The 24,590-nt window shown below is 43.9% G+C and overlaps 1 protein-coding gene across 1 annotated transcript in view; it reads left to right on the plus strand.

Moving 5' to 3' along the window:
* Window positions 1-24,590, plus strand: part of plekhm1 (pleckstrin homology domain containing, family M (with RUN domain) member 1) — a 62,338-nt gene that overhangs the window by 24,828 nt on the left and 12,920 nt on the right. Inside the window, exons 4-10 of the mRNA XM_060939526.1 lie at window positions 11,294-11,818; window positions 12,597-13,095; window positions 13,279-13,453; window positions 20,239-20,855; window positions 20,937-21,195; window positions 23,661-23,806; window positions 23,906-24,099. Of these exons, the coding sequence (XP_060795509.1) occupies window positions 11,294-11,818; window positions 12,597-13,095; window positions 13,279-13,453; window positions 20,239-20,855; window positions 20,937-21,195; window positions 23,661-23,806; window positions 23,906-24,099 (2,415 nt within the window). The remainder of the gene's footprint in view (window positions 1-11,293; window positions 11,819-12,596; window positions 13,096-13,278; window positions 13,454-20,238; window positions 20,856-20,936; window positions 21,196-23,660; window positions 23,807-23,905; window positions 24,100-24,590) is intronic.

Below are 24,590 nucleotides of genomic sequence, written 5' to 3' on the forward strand. Positions count from 1 at the left end.
ATTATAAAGTAATATCCTATTACCGCTTGTTCACGTAGGCTATGGTGCAGGGACGTGCTAGTGAACATAACATGGAATTACACAAATACAGTATGCTACTAATAATAAATTTCGACTTCATTTTTTATTCTACACTATACTTTTAATGTAAAATTTGTCATGTTGTTCAAACAAATAGCCACTATTAACGACTTCAGTCGGGAAATATTGAACCTTATCAAACGGCAGTGAAGCGCAGACTTCGGCAGAAGTCAAATAACTTTAATCTGGTAAATAGGCCTACTTTCAGACACAAAATGGTCCACTCTAAGCCATAATGTCAAACCAAATGGAAGAATGAAGGTGATTCTGATAAATGTAGACAGTAAAAAAAAATAAATAATTATATTAAATCATGATTTTAAAAGCTGGCGCAATAATTCAAACACTAATAAATTTGGAAAAATTAGCGCGTTCAAGTGCGCACTAAAGGCCGAAACGCATCTTCAATTGATATGGTGTAAATAAACAATGAGTAATAGCTTAAGTGTAGTTTCTTCTCATAGTTTGAATACTAGTCTTTCATTGTTGGAGCAGATTAATATCTTGCCGTGATCAGTGAGTGCTCGGGGAGGTTCATTTCCACCTGCGCTTTGCGCAGCTCATTTCTCCGAAGCCAGCTGTGCGCAAACGCAGTGTTGACTGCTCGGCAAACTCCAAACGCTCGGTCTGTACTGGCCCTCTGTTGCGCAAGAGAGTTGGTTATGGCCAGGTTCAAATTGTGCCCAAAACAACTTAACCACGGCCATTTTAATTGCCTGATGGCTGTGACAATATTCGCCCCGTTGTTATGCAGGCGATCTTTTTCTCCTCTATTTTCCATTCGGCAAGTGTCTCGCGCAATGCGTCTTCTAAATGGTCCGCTGAATGTGTCTCTGGCATGAAACTCGTCTGCAGGCATTTGGACTGCATTGCCCACTCTCGGTCCACATAATGTACGGTAGCTGACATATAGGGCATCATGTTGCAGCTGGACCACATATCCGTTGTCAAGACCAAATATTCCACATCACCTAGCGCTTTTTTTTTTTTTTTCCTTTACGTGCCAAAGCCTCGGATGAGTATCTAATACTTTTAATAATAATAATAATAATAATAATAATATATTTAATAACGTGGTATTAAAATCCCCCCCCCCCCCCCATATCATCGTCCATCACGATGTTTGCACTGTAAACATCGTCGATGCCAATTAAGGGGACATCGCACAGCCCTAAAACCCATCTTAAACCCTCCTTTTGTCTAGTATATTAGGGTGATGAGGCATTTTCTTGCTTTGCTACTCCTATTTTTTTTTTTTCGAATGAATTGATCATAAACTAAGACTTTTTTTTTGTTGTGGAGCCAGACAGTTCTGAGCAAGCAGACAAACCGCTGCACAGTAAAAATTTTCATATGAGCACGATTAAAGGGGAACTGAAGTCATTTTTAAACTTGCTTCATTTCTTAACGTGTTGTTCAATTACGTTTTCAGTTTTATTAACCTCATATCGTGACTCGTATTGGCATATTACATTACACTTCTCAGCCTTTTCGGTTTTTAGCCATGTTGAATGTAGCTCGTTTGGTCCACGGCAGGCGTCGCTTATCTGCACGATCTTCACGAGACTTGTGCGAGACTTCAAACGTGAAGTGTCAGCGCCGTCATTTTGAAAACTTTACACAGCAGCCAGATCGCCATATCATTCCAATTTAGATTATTTTCGAGATTCGCCAGCTTCATCAGTGATCGTGTCAGTTCTGTGCTCTGTGGCGCGTGCACCTGAAGGCGCGCCAAGTGGACTCCGGCACATGCGCCGTGAACAAGGCGCACCTGAGCTCAATTAAGGGAACTGTGTTTGCGCCTATTTAAGGACTGTGCTGATGCATTTGCATCACGAAGTATTACCGTACGCATTACTGAACCTTTCTACCCATTGTCTTGATTTCCTGTTTCTCATTCTTGTCCTCGCTTAGCCTTTGATGTACTGTTTGCACCTCGACCGACCCTTTCTCCTGTATTCTCGTTTTTGATCTAGCTGCCATTTTGGAGTGTGTGTGTGTGTGTTTTTATATATATATATAATATAATATTTTCATTCTGCACTTTATTAAACTATGTACTTCTGCACATACATCCGCCTCCCTCGCGTACATGACATGGAGATTAATCTATATGACTTCGAACCAACTGAGGAGAGTTGGAAAGACGACAGGATAAGGATGAGTCCATCGCACTGGTATTTACATGATTACTGTCACACAATTAAAACGTGTCAGATCAGGCGGCTGGTGGGTTTTCAAAATAATAAATACATGCATGTATTTTTGTGATGCATATTATACTGAGCGTATTTCCCACATAATCCTCGCTAAGGTTTCGGACAGCACTACAAAATGGCGTCCCCACTATATAGTCAGTCCTCGAAAAACAATCTCCCAGCCTTACTTGCCTGAAAAACAATTCCACTTGCCCAGAGCTTTACTTTATTTTGGAGAGGACAGAATGTAGTTGATTGATTATCTCATCTCATTATCTCTAGCCGCTTTATCCTGTTCTACAGGGTCACAGGCAAGCTGGAGCCTCTCCCAGCTGACTACGGGCGAAAGGCGGGGTACACCCTGGACAAGTCGCCAGGTCATCACAGGGCTGACACATAGACACAGACAACCATTCACACTCACATTCACACCTACGGTCAATTTTAGAGTCACCAGTTAACCTAACCTGCATGTCTTTGGACTGTGGGGGAAACCGGAGCACCCGGAGGAAACCCACGCGGACACGGGGAGAACATGCAAACTCCACACAGAAAGGCCCTCGCCGGCCCCGGGGCTCGAACCCGGACCTTCTTGCTGTGAGGCGACAGCGCTAACCACTGCACCACTGTGCCGCCCCTATATATATATATATATATATATATATATATATATATATATATAAAAAATATAATATAATATAGCCAAAAGTATTTGCTCACCCATCCAAATTATCGGAATCAGGTGTTCCAATCACTTCCATGGCCACAGGTGTATAAAATCAAGCACCTCAGCATGCAGACTGTTTTTACAGTTTGGAGCTGGCCCCTTCCTCTTCCAACATGACTGTGCACCAGTGCACAAAGCAAGGTCCATAAAGACATGGATGACAGAGTCTGGTGTGGATGAACTTGACTGGCCTGCACAGAGTCCTGACCTCAACCCGATAGAACACCTTTAGGATGAATTAGAGCGGAGACTGAGAGCCAGGCCTTCTCGTCCAACATCAGTGTGTGACCTCACAAATGCGCTTCTGGAAGAATGGTCAAAAATTCCCATAAACACACTCATAAACCTTGTGGACAGCCTTCCCAGAAGAGTTGAAGCTGTTCTAGCTGCAAAGGGTGGACCGACGTCATATTGAACCCTATGGATTAGGAATGGGATGTCACTTAAGCTCATATGTGAGTCAAGGCAGGTGAGCAAATACTTTTGGCAATATAATATATATGTGTGTGAAGCAGCATAACACCAATATATGCACACAGATTCAGAAAGAAAAGTCCTAGTAGCAGAGGAAATGAATAATTTAGGGTATATTAAGCTGTAGAGTTTTGAAAGGGTATAATAATGCTGGAGCTTTTGTTTCTGTTATCAAAGGAACACCGTCCTGTGCGAAATGTCACCGTGGAACCAGAGTGTAGAAATGAACCTACAGTTCAAGAGAGTTCTACACAAACACCACTGAGCTTTACAACAGCTGCACGCATGTGAAATGGAAACAAATCGACTAAGGCAGGAGAAACTATTTTGGATAAAATGGCTATTGTTCGTTACATGCTGATCAACCTGTGTGACTCAGCTGTGCCTTTTGAATCGAGAATAAATGAAAAGGGAACTGAACATTAACCGTTTATTGAAATTATTCTTACAAGAATGATTATAGTTACTACATGACTACAGCTACAACGGGAATGTGCTGATTCTGTTAGTGTTTGTAATTATTATACCATCCACTATTAGATAAAATTTAAAATAAAATCTTACTATATTGTTTGAAAGTCTAGAGCAAGATGTGTTATTTACCAGCTGGGAGGTCCGTATCGTGAAATACCATGACCGAGGTCTTGAAGGCCGAGGTCGCGGTATTTCACCATACGGACCGACCTTAAGCTGGTAAATAATATATTTATTTTTTTCTTTACCAAATTCTAACAGAAAACGAGAGCGCCCGAAAGGGAAAACCGACCCGAGCCGCCATTTTGAATCCTCATTCACAGCTGTAATGCAAATTGCTTCCTCCTCGGTATACAAGTGCACTTCCATGGCAGGAAAAAAACTACATTTTGCCCCCTCTGTAGTCACCTATTTATACAAAATTGAGTCATTCAGCCATGTTTTTGCTCGGCGTTAGCAACAGTTAGAGGTTTTTAGCTTTCTCCTGAAATGTTTTCTTTTATTTCTTCTTCCTCAGGGTAGTAAAACTCGCTTTCGCTGTGAACGCTGTCGTTATCGCTATCCATGCTGTAAAATTAATATTATTCTCCTGAGAAATGCTGGCAAACATTTATAAGATTTTTGATAAAAATCTGATAAATCTTATAAATGTTGACAAAAATTGCTACTATGTTTGTTGTTGCGAACGAGTGAGCCGCCAGAGGTCCGTAACTGGGGTCCGTGCCATAGGATACAGACCTGCTCGCCGGCCAATCAGAGCGCAGAATTTGATGGAAACTGGACTGTGAAAAAAAAAAAAAATGAATTATTTTGCAAATAACACTTCAGATATTTGTTTTAACAATAATAAGCATCACGATATAAATAGCTGTGTAACTACATGTCCTTGGGGTTGATGAGACATGGACGAGTGGGAATAAGTTCAAGCCCACAGTTCACGTCAAAGCCCTTTGAGAGTAAATGTTTTGGATTTCACAACATTCTGTTCCCAAAAGCTGATGTCAGGGAAAGTCTTTACACAAAGGTTTTCCTGCTTCTGTAGGTTTTTATTTTTTAATAAACTATTCTTCTGTGTCGGGACTTTTCAGGGAAAAAGAAGGTATATTCCAACATGTAGCTAATGCTAACGTTAGGCCACAAATCTGCACTGTCACTCCAGTCATTTCGAGGAATTTTGCACGGATCAGAACTGCTAATAAACTCTCATTTCCATGTATATCTATCCTTTGCTTCTTCCTGACTAAGATTGTCCAAGTAATCCGGTAGTTGAGCTTTTTTAGCTGTAGTTTTCTTCGGACAACAGCAACAGATGCCGCACGTCTCCGCTTGGCTTCAGTATGTGAACAGCCAATCAGCGGGTCCCATATCTCATCTCATTATTTCTAGCCGCTTTATCCTGTTCTACAGGGTCGCAGGCAAGCTGGAGCCTATCCCAGCTGACTACGGGCGAAAGGCGGGGTACACCCTGGACAAGTCGCCAGGTCATCACAGGGCTGACACATAGACACAGACAACCATTCACACTCACATTCACACCTACGCTCAATTTAGAGTCACCAGTTAACCTAACCTGCATGTCTTTGGACTGTGGGGGAAACCGGAGCACCCGGAGGAAACCCACGCGGACACGGGGAGAACATGCAAACTCCACACAGAAAGGCCCTCGTCGGCCACAGGGCTCGAACCCGGACTTTCTTGCTGCGAGGTGACAGCGCTAACCACTACATCACCATGCCACCCGGTCCCGTATGTGTTTACGATTTTTATGTCACAATTTACAACCAATGAGAGACACCCTTTGTCGGCTGTCCTCCAATCACAGGCTCCCGTGCCACAGTGGCAGTATGTTGATATAATTTTTATTTTCTAAATATTTATCATTACAAAATATATGAAACCATCAAAAACAGTTAAGGAATAATTAGAGGTAAGGAACATTATTCAGTGATGTCGTCGTTTATTATAAACTCCAATCGTGATATAAAAGTTCCAAGTTTGACACTTGCCTGCTTCTACCGTGTTGCTGGCACACGATGTCCTTGACCCTCGTCGCCCTTAGCCAATTGGTATAATTACGTCATTACGTGGACCCCTCTGAGCCCGGTTTTTCCAGTACGCTCGAACACTTGGACGAATTATAACCAAAAACAAGGAAATTTGAATGATTTCCTCAATATTTTTTGTACTTTTACTGTATGTATTGTGCTGATGATGAATAAAACTTTTTAATGCATTTCCTGTGAAATGAGACACGCTACTTTTAGACTAGTTCCCTGCTCTCAACGCCTGTGTGTAGGTTGCCAGCACTAACTTTTGCCATCCGATCAGACAATTACCATTAAAGTTTTACTTGTCCCTGCACAGACTTTAATCGTCTGGGACGATTGCTCGAAAAACCTCATGTCCATTGATGGTGAATAAGGAGCGATTTTGGACACGAAAACTTCCGGCTTGATTACGTCAGCGTTCGAAAGAGGGCGCGCTTCTTTTGACAACGTTGGCAGACGTTGGTCGCTTTGATTTCCGCTGTATGTTTTACTTCCGTCCTACAATGTCTCGCACGGGTCTCAGCGAATCTCGTTTACGGCCATTGCTTTGACATATGCTCTGTAATATATCAGTCCATATTTCAAACACTCATAACTTGCTATCAAGTCAAAGTCCTTCCGACGGCATGTGGCGCATAGGGGCGGCGCCGATCTCCGTTTCCGTAGCCCTCGGCCATTACATAGCTAGGGTTACAGTGGGGGGGCGGGTCCTCTGGTAACCGCGAGAGTTTGACTACCCACTTGCATCTGTATTGAGGTATTTCACTCATGTGACCAAGTCATGTGATGCTGCCATTTTGGACGGCACGGCTCGAATCAGTTTGAATGCGAGGAAGGCGACAAACGAAAAACATAAAAGAAAAAGGAGCGAGATGCAGAAAACACCTTCACTGTCCAGCGACGTAGGGCATTTACAGGGTGAGCAGAGGGAGAGGTATTTGCAAAAATTGAGGTTAGCAGGCTTAGAGAACGACGTTTACCTGCTTCCACCAGGATTGTTCACTGACAGCTAAGGTTTGTTCACATTTTCATTTACTTTCAGTCCTCAGGATAAACAAAATGTTATTAAATGTAATTGAAATAACTTCTTGGCCTGTTGAGACATGGCCCATTATAAATTTTTCCTTTACTGTATTTACTAGTTTACTGAGCGCGCTCCGGGGCTGGCTGGCCGGCTAGCTAGCGCTCCGGGGCTGGCGGGCCGGCTAGCTAGCGCTCCGGGGCTGGCTGGCCGGCTAGCTAGCGCTCCGGGGCTGGCGGGCCGGCTAGCTAGCGCTCCGGGGCTGGCGGGCCGGCTAGCTAGCGCTCCGGGGCTGGCTGGCCGGCTAGCTAGCGCTCCGGGGCTGGCTGGCTCAGTAAACTAGTAAATCCAGTAAAGGAAAAACTTGAGACTGAAAGGTTTTAACAGTCATCCAAATGACTGAACGTAAACATTGCTACAGTAACATACCAGCTACTGTTGTTGACATTAGCTAGCTTGCCGTCCAAAATGGCGGACACCGGGGCGTCACGTGACCCTGTGACGTCAGGTGAAATACCTCAATTGCAGCGTGCCTTGCCAGACAGCAGTAGGTACCATTTTTATGATGGTCTTTGGTACGACCCGACCGTGAGTAGAACTCGTGATCTCCCGATCAAGAGGCGGACACGCTAACCACTAGGCCAACTCGCATGCCATGATACACTTCCATAAACGTGTTGTGAAGATCAGACTTTGATGGATCCCCATTCTTTAAATAAAAAAAGGGGGGCTCACTCATAACTTGCTACGGTATAGCAGTGACAAAATAGCTGTCAGTAATGCATAACTATATTTTATAAAATGAGAAATAGAATTTTTTTGATAAAAAAAAATTGCCTTCAGTTCTCCTTTAAGCTTAAAACACTCTCGAAACCTTTTGGTGTCGGCACTTTTTTTTTTTTTTTTTTTTTAAACTGTGGTCAGTATGACTGGACTGTGTGGGTGGGAAGGCTGAATGTAGGTGTTCACGCTTTTTCTTTCGGTGTGTGTGTGTGTGTGGGGGGGGGGGGGGGTAAAAATTGAAAGACTCTCCAGTTAACATCTGGACTGAAGGTAAAATTCCAGAAAGAAGAAAAGGGATGAAAAACTGTTAAGTGAATAATTTTGATGAGATTAATACTGCTTTAACAGGATGCCTGTATACTTCCAGGCGTTAAAGTGAACTGTGCTTATCTTCTCGTAAATAGGAACAACACGAACACACTGCAGCAACTTATTTAACTGAATGAACGACAGACGGGTAAATGATGCCAGTGAGGCAGTTTAATGCAGCATGCCAATGAAACAAGCTCGTCAGTCACTTTAGAGCCGTGGAACGATGAAATGTATGCCTTCACTGAAAGATTTGAACATATGAAAACATTTAAAAAAGAAAATGCATTGTGGATATAAATTGATTCACTGAGAAGTGTGAAATGTGTGAGCAGATCATGCCCAGTTTCTTTCACTGATCTCCATTAGCACTATATTCAACTCATCGTCCAAAAGGTTACAGCGCAAAGCTTTGTCTGCGTGGCATGTCTGTGCCCTAGTTCTCCTTTTTGTATAAACCTGTGAAATGATTGCATCGCAGTCATCACTTTATACCATAGAGAGGATATGAGATTTCGTCCACCGTCCTCTCCCATCTGGGTTAAATATATTCATAACAATGTTCCTGTATTTTAACTTTTTTACATTTTGTGTTTTGAAAAACAAATAGGAACAAGCTGGTAACACACTCCATCAAAATAAGTGTTCACTGGCCTTAAAGTGCATATCACGGGTAAATTCAGGAGCAAGATCAGTGTAATTCTCCTATTTTATATTAAACTTTGGTCAAATATCTGTCACATTTTGTACAATTTATTTTTTTTATTTTTTTACCTTGCGCAATACCAGAAAAATTCAGTTGAAATCAAGGCATTTGAGGCGAATTGGTCCGCCTCTGAAACAACTTGGCATTTGGATTTCCCGGCAAACATTGATTTTCGTGACGTCGCGTGCGGGACGCCTCCCTCTGAATCCTACGTCAGCGCTGGTTTGTTTATGAGAAAACGACCTGGTGGTTTTCTGCAAATTTCTTCAACGTTATCGCGTAATTATTAAAATGGTTAACGGATGTATCGTAGGAGGGTGTAGCAACACCAATCTTGATGGGATTAGTACTCATCGTTTCCCAAAAGACCGGACAACGAGAGAGAAATGGGAGCACTTTGCGCGAGGCACCCGGAAGCTGAGGACCAAGCTGAGCCGAGAAAAAGACCAAGAAAATCAGCAATTCACAAGTTGACTGTTGCCAGGGTAAGAAATAATTCTGACATCCAAAGGAGAAGTAACATTGCGCTCAGGCGACGATTCCATATTTCAGTGCAAAATCGCTAGCTGCTAAACTTGGTATACACAGGCTGTGCACTGAAACCATGCAAAGCTCTCGCAGCCTGCTGGTGGATCCACACGTGACGTCACGAATCTGGCTCCAGACTCCCTTGGGATTTTTCCAGATGCGTTTTATTTTATTTTTTTCTGCTGTAGACAGATGGCCTTGTGCAAAATTACCCTTCTGGATGAGTGTGTAAAGGGACATACTTTCATATTAAAAAAAAAAAAAAATGAAATTGGTCCAGGATAGGACTGCATACCTAAACATAACATCAGGTACCGGTACAGAGGTTTAGGTACAGGTCCGGACCTGTACCTGAACAATTTGACAAATTCTTCTGAACTTCAATAATGACAGAAACATTTAATAAACTGTTGACAACTTGTCGGTATCTTTATTCAAAGAAAACCGAACATAACTAGGTTTCCTACCTCACTTCTCAGTCACCCTATAGTTAACTTGGGACAAAAAGTCATAAGTTGTCTCACAGTGGGAAGTGACTACACTAGAGTACTACAGACTACGGGCAGTCCGCGGCCTTTAACTTGCGCGGCAAAATCACACAAAGCAACAAAGGCCGCCAATGCCAGCAAAGGAAAAATGGCTGACCTGCTTTTGAGTCTTTTTGACCAATCAGAACGCTGGATCAGCCAAGCTCTCACAATGTCTCGTGAGACTGTGGCGAGAGGATCTCAAATCAAAGATGGCTCTGATTTCAAGTTTCAGCGCGGCATTTTACGTCTTTTCCAGTGCTAAATTTTCGTCTTTGTGGTAGGATTTACGCATCTTCAGTCACAAAATAAGCAGATACTTGGTGTAAATTTATATCGGTACAGTACCGGTACTTCATGATCCGGTATTTTGGACCTGTACCGAATTGATTTTCACGGTACAGTACCGGTACACAGTACCGGTACACAGCCCTAGTCCAGGATATGCACTTTAATGTATGCCTAGTTTCCTTCATATAGCTTTGAACGTTTCATTTAACAATGATGTAAGATGTCAGATTAGTTCCAGATTAGTTTTCTCATTTATTATGAACCTGGGTCCTATTGCTGATGCATTTTGTAACATTCGTACGTTTTTACCGAGCAGTGCACAACATGGAAAAAGAAATCATTTCCTTGCTGGCTTGATTTATTACCGGACTCTTATGGCCCTTTTCCACTACCCTTTTTCAGCTCGCTTCAGCCCGACACGGCTCGCGTTTCGACTACCTCAGAGCAGCACGACTCAGCTCGCTTCAGCCCTGCTTAGCACCCAAAACTCGCACGGTTTTGGAGTGGGGCTGAAGCGAGCCAAACTGAGCCGAGTGGGGCTAGGGGCGTGAGGAGACACTCCCCTGTGCACTGATTGGTGAGGAGGAGTGTCCTCACATGCCCACACACGCCCCGCGAGCACGCTGGGATCTGTAAACACCGTAAACCCGGAAGAAGAATTACGAATTACGAGAATTTCTGAAGCCTTATACGCCTCGCCTCATCTATACGCTCTTGCCAGTATCTGTTGGCGTTGTCGGTGACAACAAGCCACAGCACCAAGACCAGCAACACTAACGACTCCATGTCCTCCATGTTTATTGTTTACTATCTGGGTCGTGAGACTACCGCTTAAAAGATCACTGATGTCACTGTTTGCGCCGCCTAACGACATCACGTGACGTCCACCCACTTTTGCTAACTCCACCCAATGTGTCCCACCCACTTCCAGCCAGCACGGTTCAGCGCAGTTGTAGTCAAAATGCAACCCCAGCAGCCCCACTCAGCTCGACTCAGCCCAACTCAACACGGCACGGCTCAGCCCAACTCAGCCGCGTTTGTAGTGGAAAAGCGGCATTACAGTGCTTTGGATGAAATAATGTAAGTTTTTTTAAAACTTTTTTTTTTTCTCCATTTTGTCCTTCAGAGACGTGATTCTGGAGCTAGAGAGCCTGAGCTTCATCAACTCGGACGTAGGCCGGTGCAGGGCATGGGTGCGTCTGGCACTGAACGATGGCCTGTTGGAGTGCTACCTGACTTCACTTCTCCGTGAGAGCACCAAGCTGGGGGCCCACTACCAGCCTGGTGCGCTTCTCCTTGACCCTGAGGAGCGTGAGGTGCTGCTCAGCCTTCTGCAGGGCTTGGCCTCGCTTGCTTTCCAGCTCTCCTACAAATCCGCAGTGCTCAATGAGTGGACCACCACGCCGCTGGCACTTGCCGGTCTATGTCCACCGCTGCCTACTGATGACTTGTGGCCTCCCTCTTCACACCGAGAATCCTGGGATACAGCATCACAGTCATCTGGATCTGTGGGTTCAGGGAGAGGTCAGGAAGGCAGGACGCCCTCAGACCTCAGTTTGGACACAGCTGGCTCTTGCCATCTCTCTTCCAGCTTCGGCTCGGAGAGAGAGAGCTGGAGCTGCCAAACGGAGAACAAGAGCGCGCTTGCAGAGTGAGTACGACAAAGCATATGTACGAGGGTGGATAATAGAAATAGCTTGAAGAAATGTTCAGTAAAATCCTGGGTGAGGAGATGAACGGTGTGGGTTTATTGAGATTTAGTTACAGATATTTAAGTTATTCCACAAAATTGAGTCGTACATGAGCTGATTGAGTGAAATAACTGTTTTATTCTATCGGCAATCACTGGATTTTGAGAAACAGCTTTTTTTTTTTTTTTTTTTTTTTTTTTTGCGCAAATTCGGTAAATAAAAACTTCATTTCTGCTTAGAATGTAAACGGACCGGTGAAATGACAGGAGCAGTTTGTGAAAAATGTGGTGATGCATTCTTACCATCAAATACTTTTATTCCCTTTTGTATTTTTTTTTTTTTCTTTAGGGTTTTTTGGTGGTTGGCAAACCAATTTAAAGGTGCATTACCGCCACCGACTGGGCTGGAGTGTGGAACAGGAGATATTGGGGGCGTAACAAACTATGAGCTATTTATTTTAAATACTTGATAATTTTTGGGGGGCTTTTGTTTTTGAGTAGAGTTTTCATCTTGTCCTCGGTTGATTCAGCAACACGCTCGACCATTTTGTTTTTCTCTACTCACGGTATACGAGCTGATGTCCTAGTAGTAGAGTAGCCAATCAGAGCTCATATCCAGTGAATGTGGATAGAATAAAACAAACTATCCGACCGCAGATGTTTCTGAAAGCCTCTTGAAGTATACTGAGCAACACTGTCGTCACTTTGTCTAAAATGTCGTCTCTGTCTGTTATTTCAGAATGAGTAGCTCCTCTAGCCAGGATATAATAAAAGACCTAGATGTGCTTAGCCCTGCTGCAGATAGCATGATTGAGTCCTCCATGCACAGCAGTAGTGATGAAGACTCCTCAAACAAACAGGATGTACACCAAATGGACCTCGAGCCTTCCACGGATTCATCCATCCCAAACACGCACTCGGTTGTTTTGAAGGAAGAGCTATTAGAAGAGGAAATAACAGAGCCTACGACTGCCCTTGTAAATACAAGACCAATAATTGCTGAGTCTTTGAAAGTAGATGATAAGAAGCAAGATGAAGACTCTCCTGCCATTTCCTTAGATACCTCCTCCCCTATGTTAACCTGTCAGGTGACTTCCAACTCATTGGCTGCCAGCACTCTTGCTCCATTGATTTCCAATGCTGTCGAGTTGGTAAACAACTCTGAGAATGATTCTTTCCATCACACTTCTGAAGCTCTGAGCAGGCAAATATCTGCAGGCTCTGTCTGTTCTCGCCATGTAAGTGTTTTTTTTTTTTTTTTTTTTCCCTTTTTTCTTTCTAATTTAAGGTGTTCGCTTATCTAATCCACAAATAATCCTCAGACTCTGGTTCTTTATACCATCAGCTACTGAAAATAATTGAGTTTGAGTACGTTTTTGTAATTGAATGGAACGAAATGCATGCTCACTCTTGTTTCTCAGAATTCCAGGTCCTGGATCTCAGAGGAGGATATTTATAAGCCAGATTCCTACGCAAGTGGAGATTCTGAAGATCCTGATGTTGTAGATTCCTCCCAGATTAACGGGACGGTATCTCCTGCTGCTGAACCTGAATTCCACCCATCTCCACCTAGTGTGGTTCATCGTAGACAGATTGGTAAGGGGATGATGGCATTATAGAAGAGAGATTTTAAGATGTCCGCGTATTATACTGATATTCGAAAGCTGACTCTTACTAGTGGTGAAGAATGTATTTGAAGGAGTCTTATCCTAGTGATATTCCTCTGACAAAATGCTGAGATGAGAAATTTTTAAAACTTTATTACCTCCACCAACTTTGTGGAAGGTTGTTTTTGCAGCAGTTTGCCTGTTCCCAATGTAACTCAAAAAGTAGTGAACGGGTTTTGATGAAATTGAGGGAAGGCGAACCATGGGCCAAGGAACAATTGATTAGATTTTGATGCAAATCCAGATATGTATGTGGAACCAGGATTACTATTATTTTTATATATATATTAATGATGACAGTTTGTCAAACTGGGTCTACACAAGTCCTCCATGTCCCCTATTACTCGTGGTATCCCCCAAGGGTCTGTTCTTGGGCCCCTCCTTTTCCTTATATACATCCTGCCCCTTGGCCAAATTATTTGTAACCATGGTCTTAACTTCCATTGCTACACTGATGACATCCAATTATATCTCCCTACATCCTCCTCCACTGACACCCCCCCCCCCCACCCCCCAAGTTCCCTCAATGACTGTCTATCAGACCTAAAGTTGTGGATGCAGAATAATTTTCTAAAATTTAACACCGATAAAAAAAGAAGTCATGCTTATCGGCTTCAAATCTTCATTGTCCAAATCCTCCAGTTTCAGTCTTAACATCCACAGTGCACTAATTAAATCTTCACCTGTTGTTAGAAACCTTGGAATATTGCTCGACCCCTCACTCAACTTTGATCCCCACATTAAATCCTTCACCAAGACTGCTTTCTTCCACCTACGGAACATCGCCCGCCTTCGCCCCTTTCTTTCCACTAGTAATGTTCAAATGTTGGTCCACTCCTTCATTATGTCCCACCTAGATTATTGTAACTCCCTTTTCATTGGCATCACGAAATCCCTTCAAAGATTACAATACATTCAGAACTCTGCAGCGAGACTCCTCACCCACACCAAACCATCTGCTCATATCATCCCCCCCTTCTCAGCTGAACCGGGTCCCTGTTCTGTCCAGGGTTAAATGTAAAATCATAGTACTCTCCTTCAAAGCTCTCCATAGCCTTGCTCCTTCTTGCATCTGTGATCTCCTGACCCCTTGTACTCCATCCCGCTCTCTCAGATCCTCTAGCTATAATCTCCTTGCTGTTCCTCGCACTCGAGACTCTACCCTGGGTGGCAGGTTCTTCAGTGCCACTGCCCCCAAGTTCTGGAATTCCCTTCCTCAGCCCCTCCGTGACTGCTCTTCTCTTCCTTTTTTCAAATCTCATCTCAAAACCATTGTTTCATGAACATTTCTCCGCCAATGCATAAACTCGCCACTCTTTAGCAACTCTTTTTGGTGTTTTTCTCTGACCTATGTAAAGCGACCTTGAGCTTGAGAAAGGCGCGATATAAATGCAACTTATTGTTTGTCTGTTCCCAACGTAACTCAGAAAGTAGTGAACAGATTGTGATGAAATTTGGTGGACAGCTTTAGTATTCTCCTAGGTTCAAGTGATTTTTGACTTTGATATGTGGCTTAGGGGGTCATTTCACTGAGAAATCTTCCCGGAAGACCGAGCTGCGGTCTTGGAGCGTGGCTTGGTCGCCGCAGGTCGTACGCAGTCGACGGTTGACCGAGGGTTGGTCACGCCTTGGTCTTCCGTGGTTGCACGTGGTCGAGGAATGGTCTCCCCGACAAAGAGATCGTAGCTCGGTTTTTTGACATGTCAAACTGAGCCTCGACCTAAAAGTCGCACAGAGCGTGTCGAAAGCGCGAACAAGGTCAAGGAAAGGATGCATTGGTCGAGAGACAATTGAGGCTAGAACAGGGATGAGCGATGCTCAGTCTTCTCAAGCGAGAACTGATTGCGCGCATGGTTATGCTGCTCGGCCCGTCCTCGACACTCACTCGATCCCTGCGATCTAGCTTCACTCTTTTGTGATCAAGCCTCGCTCCGCACAACCTGTCCCAGACCTTCCCTAGACCCGTACGCTCCCTGTTCTTCCCATGGGCACAATTAGAGGATTAAGGTGTGACCTACTTCAACCAATAAAGATTGACCATTGCTTAAGTTGCGACCTATCTTCGCCTAATCCAATTAAGCTACGCCTACTGAATGAATGTCATATAAATAGGGCGCAATAGCATGATGCAGAGCGATTGGGTCCATGTTGTCCCTTCGGAGGCTGGTCAAAAACTGATAGTCGGCCACCGATCGCCGGGCCTTTTTATACAGTCATGCAAATCCGGGCGACCGTGACAAATTTGCACGTAGCTCAGGCAAGAATCTATCTAGAAAAGATCGAGAATTGAGCACACAGAGTGAGGCTAGAATGTTTATATCGCAGGCTAAATCGTATTGATCGAGGGTACGTTGCAACTCGTACATAGATAGATCGGCCAAGATTGAGCCTTGATCGGCCGAGGTCGCGCACTTGCGAGGATAGCATCGATCTCTCGGCGATCTATGTTGCAGATTGGTCGAACAGGACGAGCTTTGGTCATGTTAAGATCGCATCCGATCGAGTGGATAGACGCAAGTAGAGCGTATGTAAAGTGTCTACAGAGCGTATAGGGCGCAGGTAGAGCATACACATCGAAGGTCGAACGAGATAACACAGAGCGTACACAGAAAATAATGGGTTTAGGTCGCACGGATTTTGCCCGCGATTACGGGAAAACATAGCTGCGATCATAGTCGCGCACGATTTTTCCAGATCGTACTCGGTGAAATGAGGGGTTTAGCGGAGCTATGCACTCTATCGTCTTCCCTTCTGGTTGGGTATGCCATCCAGGCATGTTGATTACATTACAGCTTCTGGCATTTTCAACTGATTTACTCCCAGCACCCTTTTTTTTTTTTAAACTTCATTTGTGTGTTCTCTTCATGTTGATAAAGAGAATTTGGCCTTTTTGCCACCTTGCATTTATATCCCAATGAAACAGGAAGTGGATGATCACTCAAGTTCCAAAGCTCTCAGGTGAACTTAAACCGTTTAAATGTATTAACTAAAGCATAATGGGAACAATCCAGGTCCCAAGCCCGGATAGATTGGGGAGGATTGCGTCAGGAAGGGCATCCGGTGTAAAACATGTGCCAAATCAAATATGCTGAACAGATCCGCTGTGGCGACCCTGAATGTGCAGGAGCAGCCAGAAGGAGGAGGACGGGAACATGTTTTAGTTACACGTTATATCTAAAGATTACTTAGGGGTGCCAGTAATTGTCATGTGGGTTTGTTAAAATATATATCATTGACGAGCATTTTTATTTTCTTAGAATAAATTTGCATCAATTGAAGGTTCTCTCATAATTTAGATATTTTTGTGCCCTTTTAACAAGGGTGCCAATAATGAACCTGACTATTAAATTCATAACAAAACAATGTGCCGAGTCTATCGGACATTGTGGAACAAAATGCCTATACTGAGCTACACAAGTAGGAACTGCTTACGCTAAGGGGGATACAAATACTACGAGCCCTCTGCTGTGTGACTGATCATGTGTCAGAGTAGGGAAGTGGCTCAGACTGCACACGCTTCTAAAGTTGCGTGCACTGCTTTTAGCAACCTCAGTAGTGCGTAAGCTGGAGTGTCTTTTCTGTGCTCATGTTAGGAAAAACCCTCATAATAAGCATAATTTGGGGAACTGAACAGCACAAGAACTGTTCTCGGACCAGTGATTTGCATTATGGTGAGATGTACATGTTTCTTGTTGACAAGCTTTTATTTAAACTCTGGTCTATTTTGCCCTTCCTCTTAATAAAAGGTCGAGATGTTGTTGTTGGAGTTTTTTTTGGGTCATATTTTAAGTTGTTATTCCCTATTTTCAATAAAATGCATTACATGCAGAAAGAAAAAGCTTTGTGGCTGCAGCAGGGCCTGTGAAAGCAAGGGGGAACCAAATGACATGGACTAGCATCATCCAGCTTATCAGGACAAGGAGGAATTACTAACTGCCCTTCAATCATCTTTATCAGTTCAGGGTTCTCCACGGATTGAAAATATAGGGGGGTGGGGGTCAATCGGATGACCTTGAAACACATTTGCATAAATTTACATATGTCATTTGCATAAAAATTGCATAAAATACTCTCAAATAGTAGTCATTTAGAATAGAAGAATCAATTGGACTGGTACGAAACACATCATACATCAAACATTACACACTTACACATCATATTCAGACACACTGTTTGAAATGGAACTGGAAAAAAAAAATTTATTTGGCAAACTACAAAAAAAGAACAGAAAAGTACAGAAAAGTTTTTGTATTAACTATATTCACCCTGCTCCACAAAAGCTGACATTGTTTGAAATGGAAATGTAATTGCAGGCACCACTGGAAAAAAATAAATTATTTTTAGAGAGTAAAGTACATTGAAAAGATGTTGCTTTGGCTATATTTACACTGCTCCATGGCTATATTTACACTGCTCCATGGCTATATTTACACTGCTCCATCCATGTTCACCAGTTAACAGTCTAAGAAGATAAAGAAAAATGACATTGTAATTTAAACTCATTCATACAGACTCAAGCAAAATGCATTGTAATAGTTACACAGCCTAACATGATCTCTAAAATATGGTTGCACAAAATGCTTTGATATTTGAAAGAAACTAACTCAAAATTACCTGCTTACCTCTTTTCCTAAACATCCACTTCGAAGGTGATCTTCCTGTTCCTAAAGCCTGCCCATAGGTTTGCAGCTTTGTGAAAATCAAACTCTCGAACTTGGTGTCGATTCACACGTTATTATAAAGGCGTGTTATCTCCCGGCGCAAGAACAATGTGTCAAAAACGCCGAAGTGTGAAACACTTTTCTTAGACTATAAATGCTTTTTCTAGACTATAATCGTCAGACTGACTAAACTAATTGCTGGTAAATGAGTTTCACACTTGGGTGTTGTCGGTACTCCAACAGAGAAAGGCTATCTGTCACAAAGAAAACAAAGGGACGTCTCTTCCTTTTGTAAAGGGGCGGCAGAAATTAAACGGAGGCGGGAATCACAGAAAGGGGGGCGGCCCGCACCTCTAAAACCCCTTGTGGAGAACCCTGCAGTTTAGAAAGCTCTCACCTTTGCCCCTTTTCCACCAAATCAGTTCCAGGGCTGGTTCGGGGCCAGTGCTTAGTTTGGAACCGGGTTTTCTGTTTCCACTGAGCAAAGAACTGGCTCTGGGCCAGAAAAACCAGTTCCAGGCTAGCACCAACTCTTTGCTGGGCCAGAGGAAAGAACTACTTGTGTCAATGGGGGGGGCGGAGTTGTGAAGACCAACAACAATCACAAGACCGCAAAAGGTCGCCATTTTTAAGCGATGAGAAGCCGCAGCTGTACAAACGCGAAGTCATTTATTATTGTTGTTGCTGCTGCTGCTTCTCTGTGTTGTTGCTTCGATGTTCGCGCCAAGGTTTATGCAAACGCAGCGACGTAACTGATGTATACAGCGACATAATGACGTGGCTCCCCTTAGCACCGCGAGCTATGGAAAATCAAACTGGTTCTCAGCTGGCTCGCAAGTTGAATGAGTTGTGAACCAGCACTGGCCCCAAACCAGCCCTGGAACTGATTTGGTGGAAAAGGGGTACTTGTCAAGTTTGTTTGTATAGCGCTTTTAACAATAGACATTGTCCCAAAGCAGCTTTACAGAATCTGAATGACCCAAGACATGAGCCAATTTTATCCCTAATCTATCCCCAATGAGCAAACCCATGGCGACAGTGGCAAGGAAAACTCCCCCAGACGACACGAGGAAGAAACCTCGAGAGGAACCGGACCCAAAAGGGAACCCATCCTCACCTGGACAACAACAGACAACATGACTATAACATTAACAGTTTTAATGTGAAGTCAGTTTTGTGGATGTTATAACTCTTCATTTAATGGAAACTTGAGTGCAAAACTGTTCACGACAACCGCAGTCCCAAAGATAGCAAGCCAACTGTAGTCCTTGTTGGCACGTTAGAACACCTTGTTCAGGTGTTCTAATGTGTTTTAAGGGTGTAGATTTGGAAGGAATACTGACATGAGGCACTGGATATGTTGGGACTCTGATGTACAAAATAACTCTTCACCTAACTTGGAAAAGTACTGACTATCTTTAAACCGTGTTGCTCTTGAGACTTGGATAGTACTATTTATTCTATCGACGTTCACTGGATAGAAGCAATCGGGTGCTTTGATTGGCTACTCTATTACTAGGCTATCAGCTTGTATACCGTGAGTAGAGAAAAAAACAAAATGGTGGAGCGTGTTGCTGAACCAACCGAGGACGAAATAAAAACTCTACTCGAAAATAAAACCCCAAAGAATACAAAAAAAGCAACAAAATATGGAATAAAAGCGTTTGATGGTAAACACTTAATTTTTTTTTGGGGGGGGGGAATTTATAACATTTTTCACAAATTGCTACTGTCATTTCCACGGTTTGTTTGTTCTCAGCGGAAATGATTTTGTCGGATGTTTTTGTATAAAGTTTTTATTTATTGAATTTGCCAAAAAAAAAAAATGCTCCATTTCTCAAAATCCAGTGAATGTGGATTAAAATAAGTTATTCCACTCAATCTGGTCGTACATGGCTTATAGGCGACTCTGTGCTACACACCTTATCAGCTATCAGCTCATGTACAACTCGATTTCGTGGAACAATTAAACTTATTGTGTAACGAATGCCAACTTTGCCCTTTCGTCTGCTTTGTCAAACACCATTTCTGCACTTCTTTTTTCCTCTCTAAGGCTTGTCAAATCCATTTCGAGGCCTTTTAAAGCTGGGCCAGCTGGAGCGGCGTGGTCCGGTGGGTCTGTGGCGTGCCTGCTACTGCGAGTTGTCACCATTTGAGCTGCGCTTATATGCTGACGATGAGGAGCGTAATATCTGTGAAAACCGCTCGCTGCTGCGCTGTGAGGATGTGCAACTGGGCTCCGACGGCCGCTTCCATCTCGAATTCCCCGGAAAGAAGCTCCACCTGCGTGCACCAAGCAAAGCCGAGGCTGAGGACTGGGTAGAGCGCATTTTAGAGGCTGTAAGGAATGTGCGACACCAACCGCAAGAAGATTGGGATGATCTCTCACCCTCTACCATGGCCGTCTCCATACCCTCTGAGCCATTTAATCCGCCTGCGATAGACTGGAACAGGCCCTGCGAGCCAGAACCGGATGCCATAAAGGAGGCAGTGGTGCTCCTGAGTCGGGAGGAGCAAGGTTCACGTCTGATGGTGCTGTCTCTCTCGTTGGAAGTGCTTCAAGGTTTCTCAATGCAGAATGGGTGCAAAATGCGTGTTTTCTCTCATGGCATCGATGCTGTAAGGGATGTGGTCCCTGCTGTGGCGCTGGGTGGCCCTGCCTTCTTCAAGGTACTTTTTGCATTTTGAGCATGTTAACAAGGCTATGTTTGAGGTCTTTCGCATATAGCTAATTTTGGGCTGTTTGTCAAGGTGCTGACAGCAAATGAGACGCTGACGGTGCAGGCCGAGAGTGGCGAGGAGGCCGGTGCCTGGAGAAGCCTTATCCGAAGGGCTCTGGATTCATACCTGGAGGAGGAGAATGAGACAGGTGCTGAAATAACATCACTGAGTGGAGGCAACATCCACAGACTTGTTCAGCACAGGCTGAAGGGGGATGCGGTCCTGCTGCCCCATCTGACAACTGTCCCCAAAGCAAAAGGGTTAAATGCACAGAACTTCAAATGTGCAGGTATGACTTGTGGTTAAAAAAAAAAAAACTAGCAACATCCTAATGACACTATAGGAATACTATGTTCCTATTGACTGAATGGGAAAATATTTGGCTGAAGGTCATGCTGTCACTTTGAGGTCATACAAATGACCAAGAGCCAAATATTTTCCCGCCTGGCCCAACCTACCTTTTTAATTAACATAAGAGGGTAAGACAGAAAGTTCTAAGACGGATGTTTATAATTTCAAAAGGTGTGAAAGACATTCCCCAGACTTCTACAAAGAAGGAATTCTCCGATGGAAACGCCACTTGCAGAAGTGTTTAGACTTAAATGGAGGATATGTAGAGAAATGGCTTTATTTTCATAACTAAAGATTTTTCAATTTGTCTTAGAACTTTTTGACTTCCCCTCATACACCATGGGAAACAATGAACAGCGGTGTGCGAAAAACGACCCAATCAATTTTTATTTGATTGACAGCAAACCGTTTCTATGCTGAATCACCTTTGCACAAGTTTGAATTCTATAAAATACAACTGACTTTTCTCTCGGAAGTGAAAATGATTTTACGGTAACCTCGTTCGTAAAGTCAGCTCAAACTCTGCTCAACTTATGGAGACCTCATCAATACAAGCCGATTAAGTCTACACAAAAGAACTTGCAAGTGAAATTTCTCAGCTCGAGTACCCTTCCCTCCCCCACTTTTTTTTCGACAATTTCAACTTGTTCAATTAGGCCCGTGTCTGATAAATCATCTGGCTCATAAAATTCACTTTCACTGTGCTCAGTAGTGTCGCTCATTTTTCAAAGTAACAATTCCGAGCGCGGCACGGTGGTGTAGTGGTTAGCGCTGTCGCCTCACAGCAAGAAGGTCCGGGTTCGAGCCCCGTGGCCGGCGAGGGCCTTCCTGTGCGGAGTTTGCATGTTCTCCCCATGTCTGCGTGGGTTTCCTCCGGGTGCTCCGGTTTCCCCCACAGTCCAAAGACATGAAGGTTAGGTTAACTGGTGACTCTAAAGCTAGCCGCACACTACGCCGATTTTCAGCGTACCGAGCCAACTGAAGTCGTGAGTCAGGCGTAAAGACTAGTTTTCGATGGTACCGACTCATCTCACAGCCAATTCGAAAAACTAATCGGGAGCCAGACTGATCAGCGAGAGTCGCCAGCAATAGCCAATCATATCTTTCGCATATAACACGTGACATCATTAAACAATTTCTAGCGCGAGAAATGCGTGTTGGTAGCACCTAATGCAGGTACATACTGTAATTCCATAGACTGAAGCTTTATCCATAGACACAGTGGGCTGGAAAGCCACTCTGCTCAAGTTGTGTGGCTGAATTCCAAATCGCTTTAACTCCCCTATATAGGCTGCATGAGGTTGGAAATAATAGCTCATGCAGCCTAGATAGTGCGCTACATATTCCATGTGTCATTTGTAATTCAGCCTGTAGCATCTTCAAGTGTTGGATTTAACAGTAACTATATCCAATAGCCAATCACAAAGCTATTGTCACGTGATATTTAGTAGAATGTTTATGATGCTTAGTTCGCATAATCTCGTTTGGTGTCGCTTCAATCGCGACTGCACTCGTCAACAGTCATGAGTTAGTCGGGGATATGCGCGTGCCCTGTCGGGAGTCGGCTCTGAAATGGGTCGGTTCGGTACCGCGTGGATCGGCGTAGTGTGCGGCTAGCTTAAATTGACCGTAGGTGTGAATGTGAGTGTGAATGGTTGTCTGTGTCTATGTGTCAGCCCTGTGATGACCTGGCGACTTGTCCAGGGTGTACCCCGCCTTTCGCTCATAGTCAGCTGGGATAGGCTCCAGCTTGCCTGCGACCCTGTAGAACAGGATAAAGTGGCTAGAGATAATGAGATGAGACAATTCCGAGCAAAATGAAACCGGCGGAAGCGAGGGGAAACGAGTCTGGGGCCGCGTACAGATTTTTCCGGACCAGATTCAAAAATCCATATCTGCCCAGTCACATGACTTTTCCCGATGGTTTTATTAAGAGAGCGCACATGCGCATCCAAACAGGTCATATGATAAAAGCTGGTACTTGCTGGTTAGCATGAGTTAATTTCCATATGTTTTGCATTCATGCCACTATAGGCAGCATGGCACTGTTTCAGCTGAATTTCTCAACTAGGAAAGAGTTCTTTAGTCAGCCTAATAGTGTTTAATGTGAATGCTGTTTGGAGGATCTGCATCAGCCCTTACTGAATGTGTGACGATGGCAACTACCAAGCTGCATGACTTACACTGACATGTTGGCATCAGTCAGCCCTGCGATGACCTGGCGACTTGTCCAGGGTGTACCCCGCCTTTCACCCGTGGTCAGCTGGGATAGGCTCCAGCTTGCCTGCGACCCTGTAGAACAGGATAAAGCGGCTACAGATAACGGATGGATGGACGGATGGAAGTTAGCATCAATAGAGTATTAACTGACTAATGTGACGGTGTGTGTGCACGCATGTATAGGCTGTTCCAGGCAGATTGGTGCATCTTTGGGGCGAGCTAGGCTGTGCGAGTTCTCAGGTCAATACTACTGTGATGCCTGTCACTATGGTGACACCACCATCATCCCCTCTCGCGTGGTGCACAACTGGGATCTCGCTGCACGTGAGGTAAGGGCTGTCAGTATGTTTCAACACAATTATGTTATTACTTACACACAGTGAAATAGGTGTGTGTGTGTGTGTGTGTGTGTGTGTGTGTGTGTGTAGGTCTCCAGACAGGCCTTGAAGCTGCTTACTGACATTGAGCAGGAGCCTTTGCTAAACCTTGACCTCTTAAACCCTGACCTGTTTGATCACACTGAAACCATGGCAACAGTACAACGCTTGAGGCAGAGACTCCGCCTCCTCGGAGACTACCTGCTCATTTGTCGGAGTGGAATCCGGAAAAAAGTTGAGGCCAAGTATGTGTGTGCATTACTGATTTAGTGGACAGTTTCCTAAACTTTTTTTTTTAAATCCCCCACTGGCCGAAAGGGGGATTATGTCGTGGCAGTGTCCATTTGTCTGTCCGTCCATCCCTCCCAGGAAAGGCTGTTCACCTTCTGAAATCAACTCCTCTTACAATTTTTGGAGGAATTTCACAAAACTTTTGCAGAAGGCTTTGTTGCAGGACAGTAATATGCCTTTTCCTGTATATTGTAGTGGGGAATATTGTGCTCCCAGAGCACTCTTGTTTTTTTCCTTCATTTCAGTGCCGAGTTCTTGACTGGTTAGTTTATTGGGGGTTCATTGGGAACTGGGGAGATCAAAAATGTGAACAGATACAGGAAACACTACACTAAAGTATGGAAGCCACGAGAGGCCTTTCATATAATCCTTTTTTTTTATTCACCTTGTTATCCCGAGATAACGACATAATTAATTCAGGATCTCGAGAAAACAACACAACTAA

Source organism: Neoarius graeffei, chromosome 14, assembly GCF_027579695.1.
Source record: "Neoarius graeffei isolate fNeoGra1 chromosome 14, fNeoGra1.pri, whole genome shotgun sequence".
Classification (NCBI taxonomy): domain Eukaryota; kingdom Metazoa; phylum Chordata; class Actinopteri; order Siluriformes; family Ariidae; genus Neoarius; species Neoarius graeffei.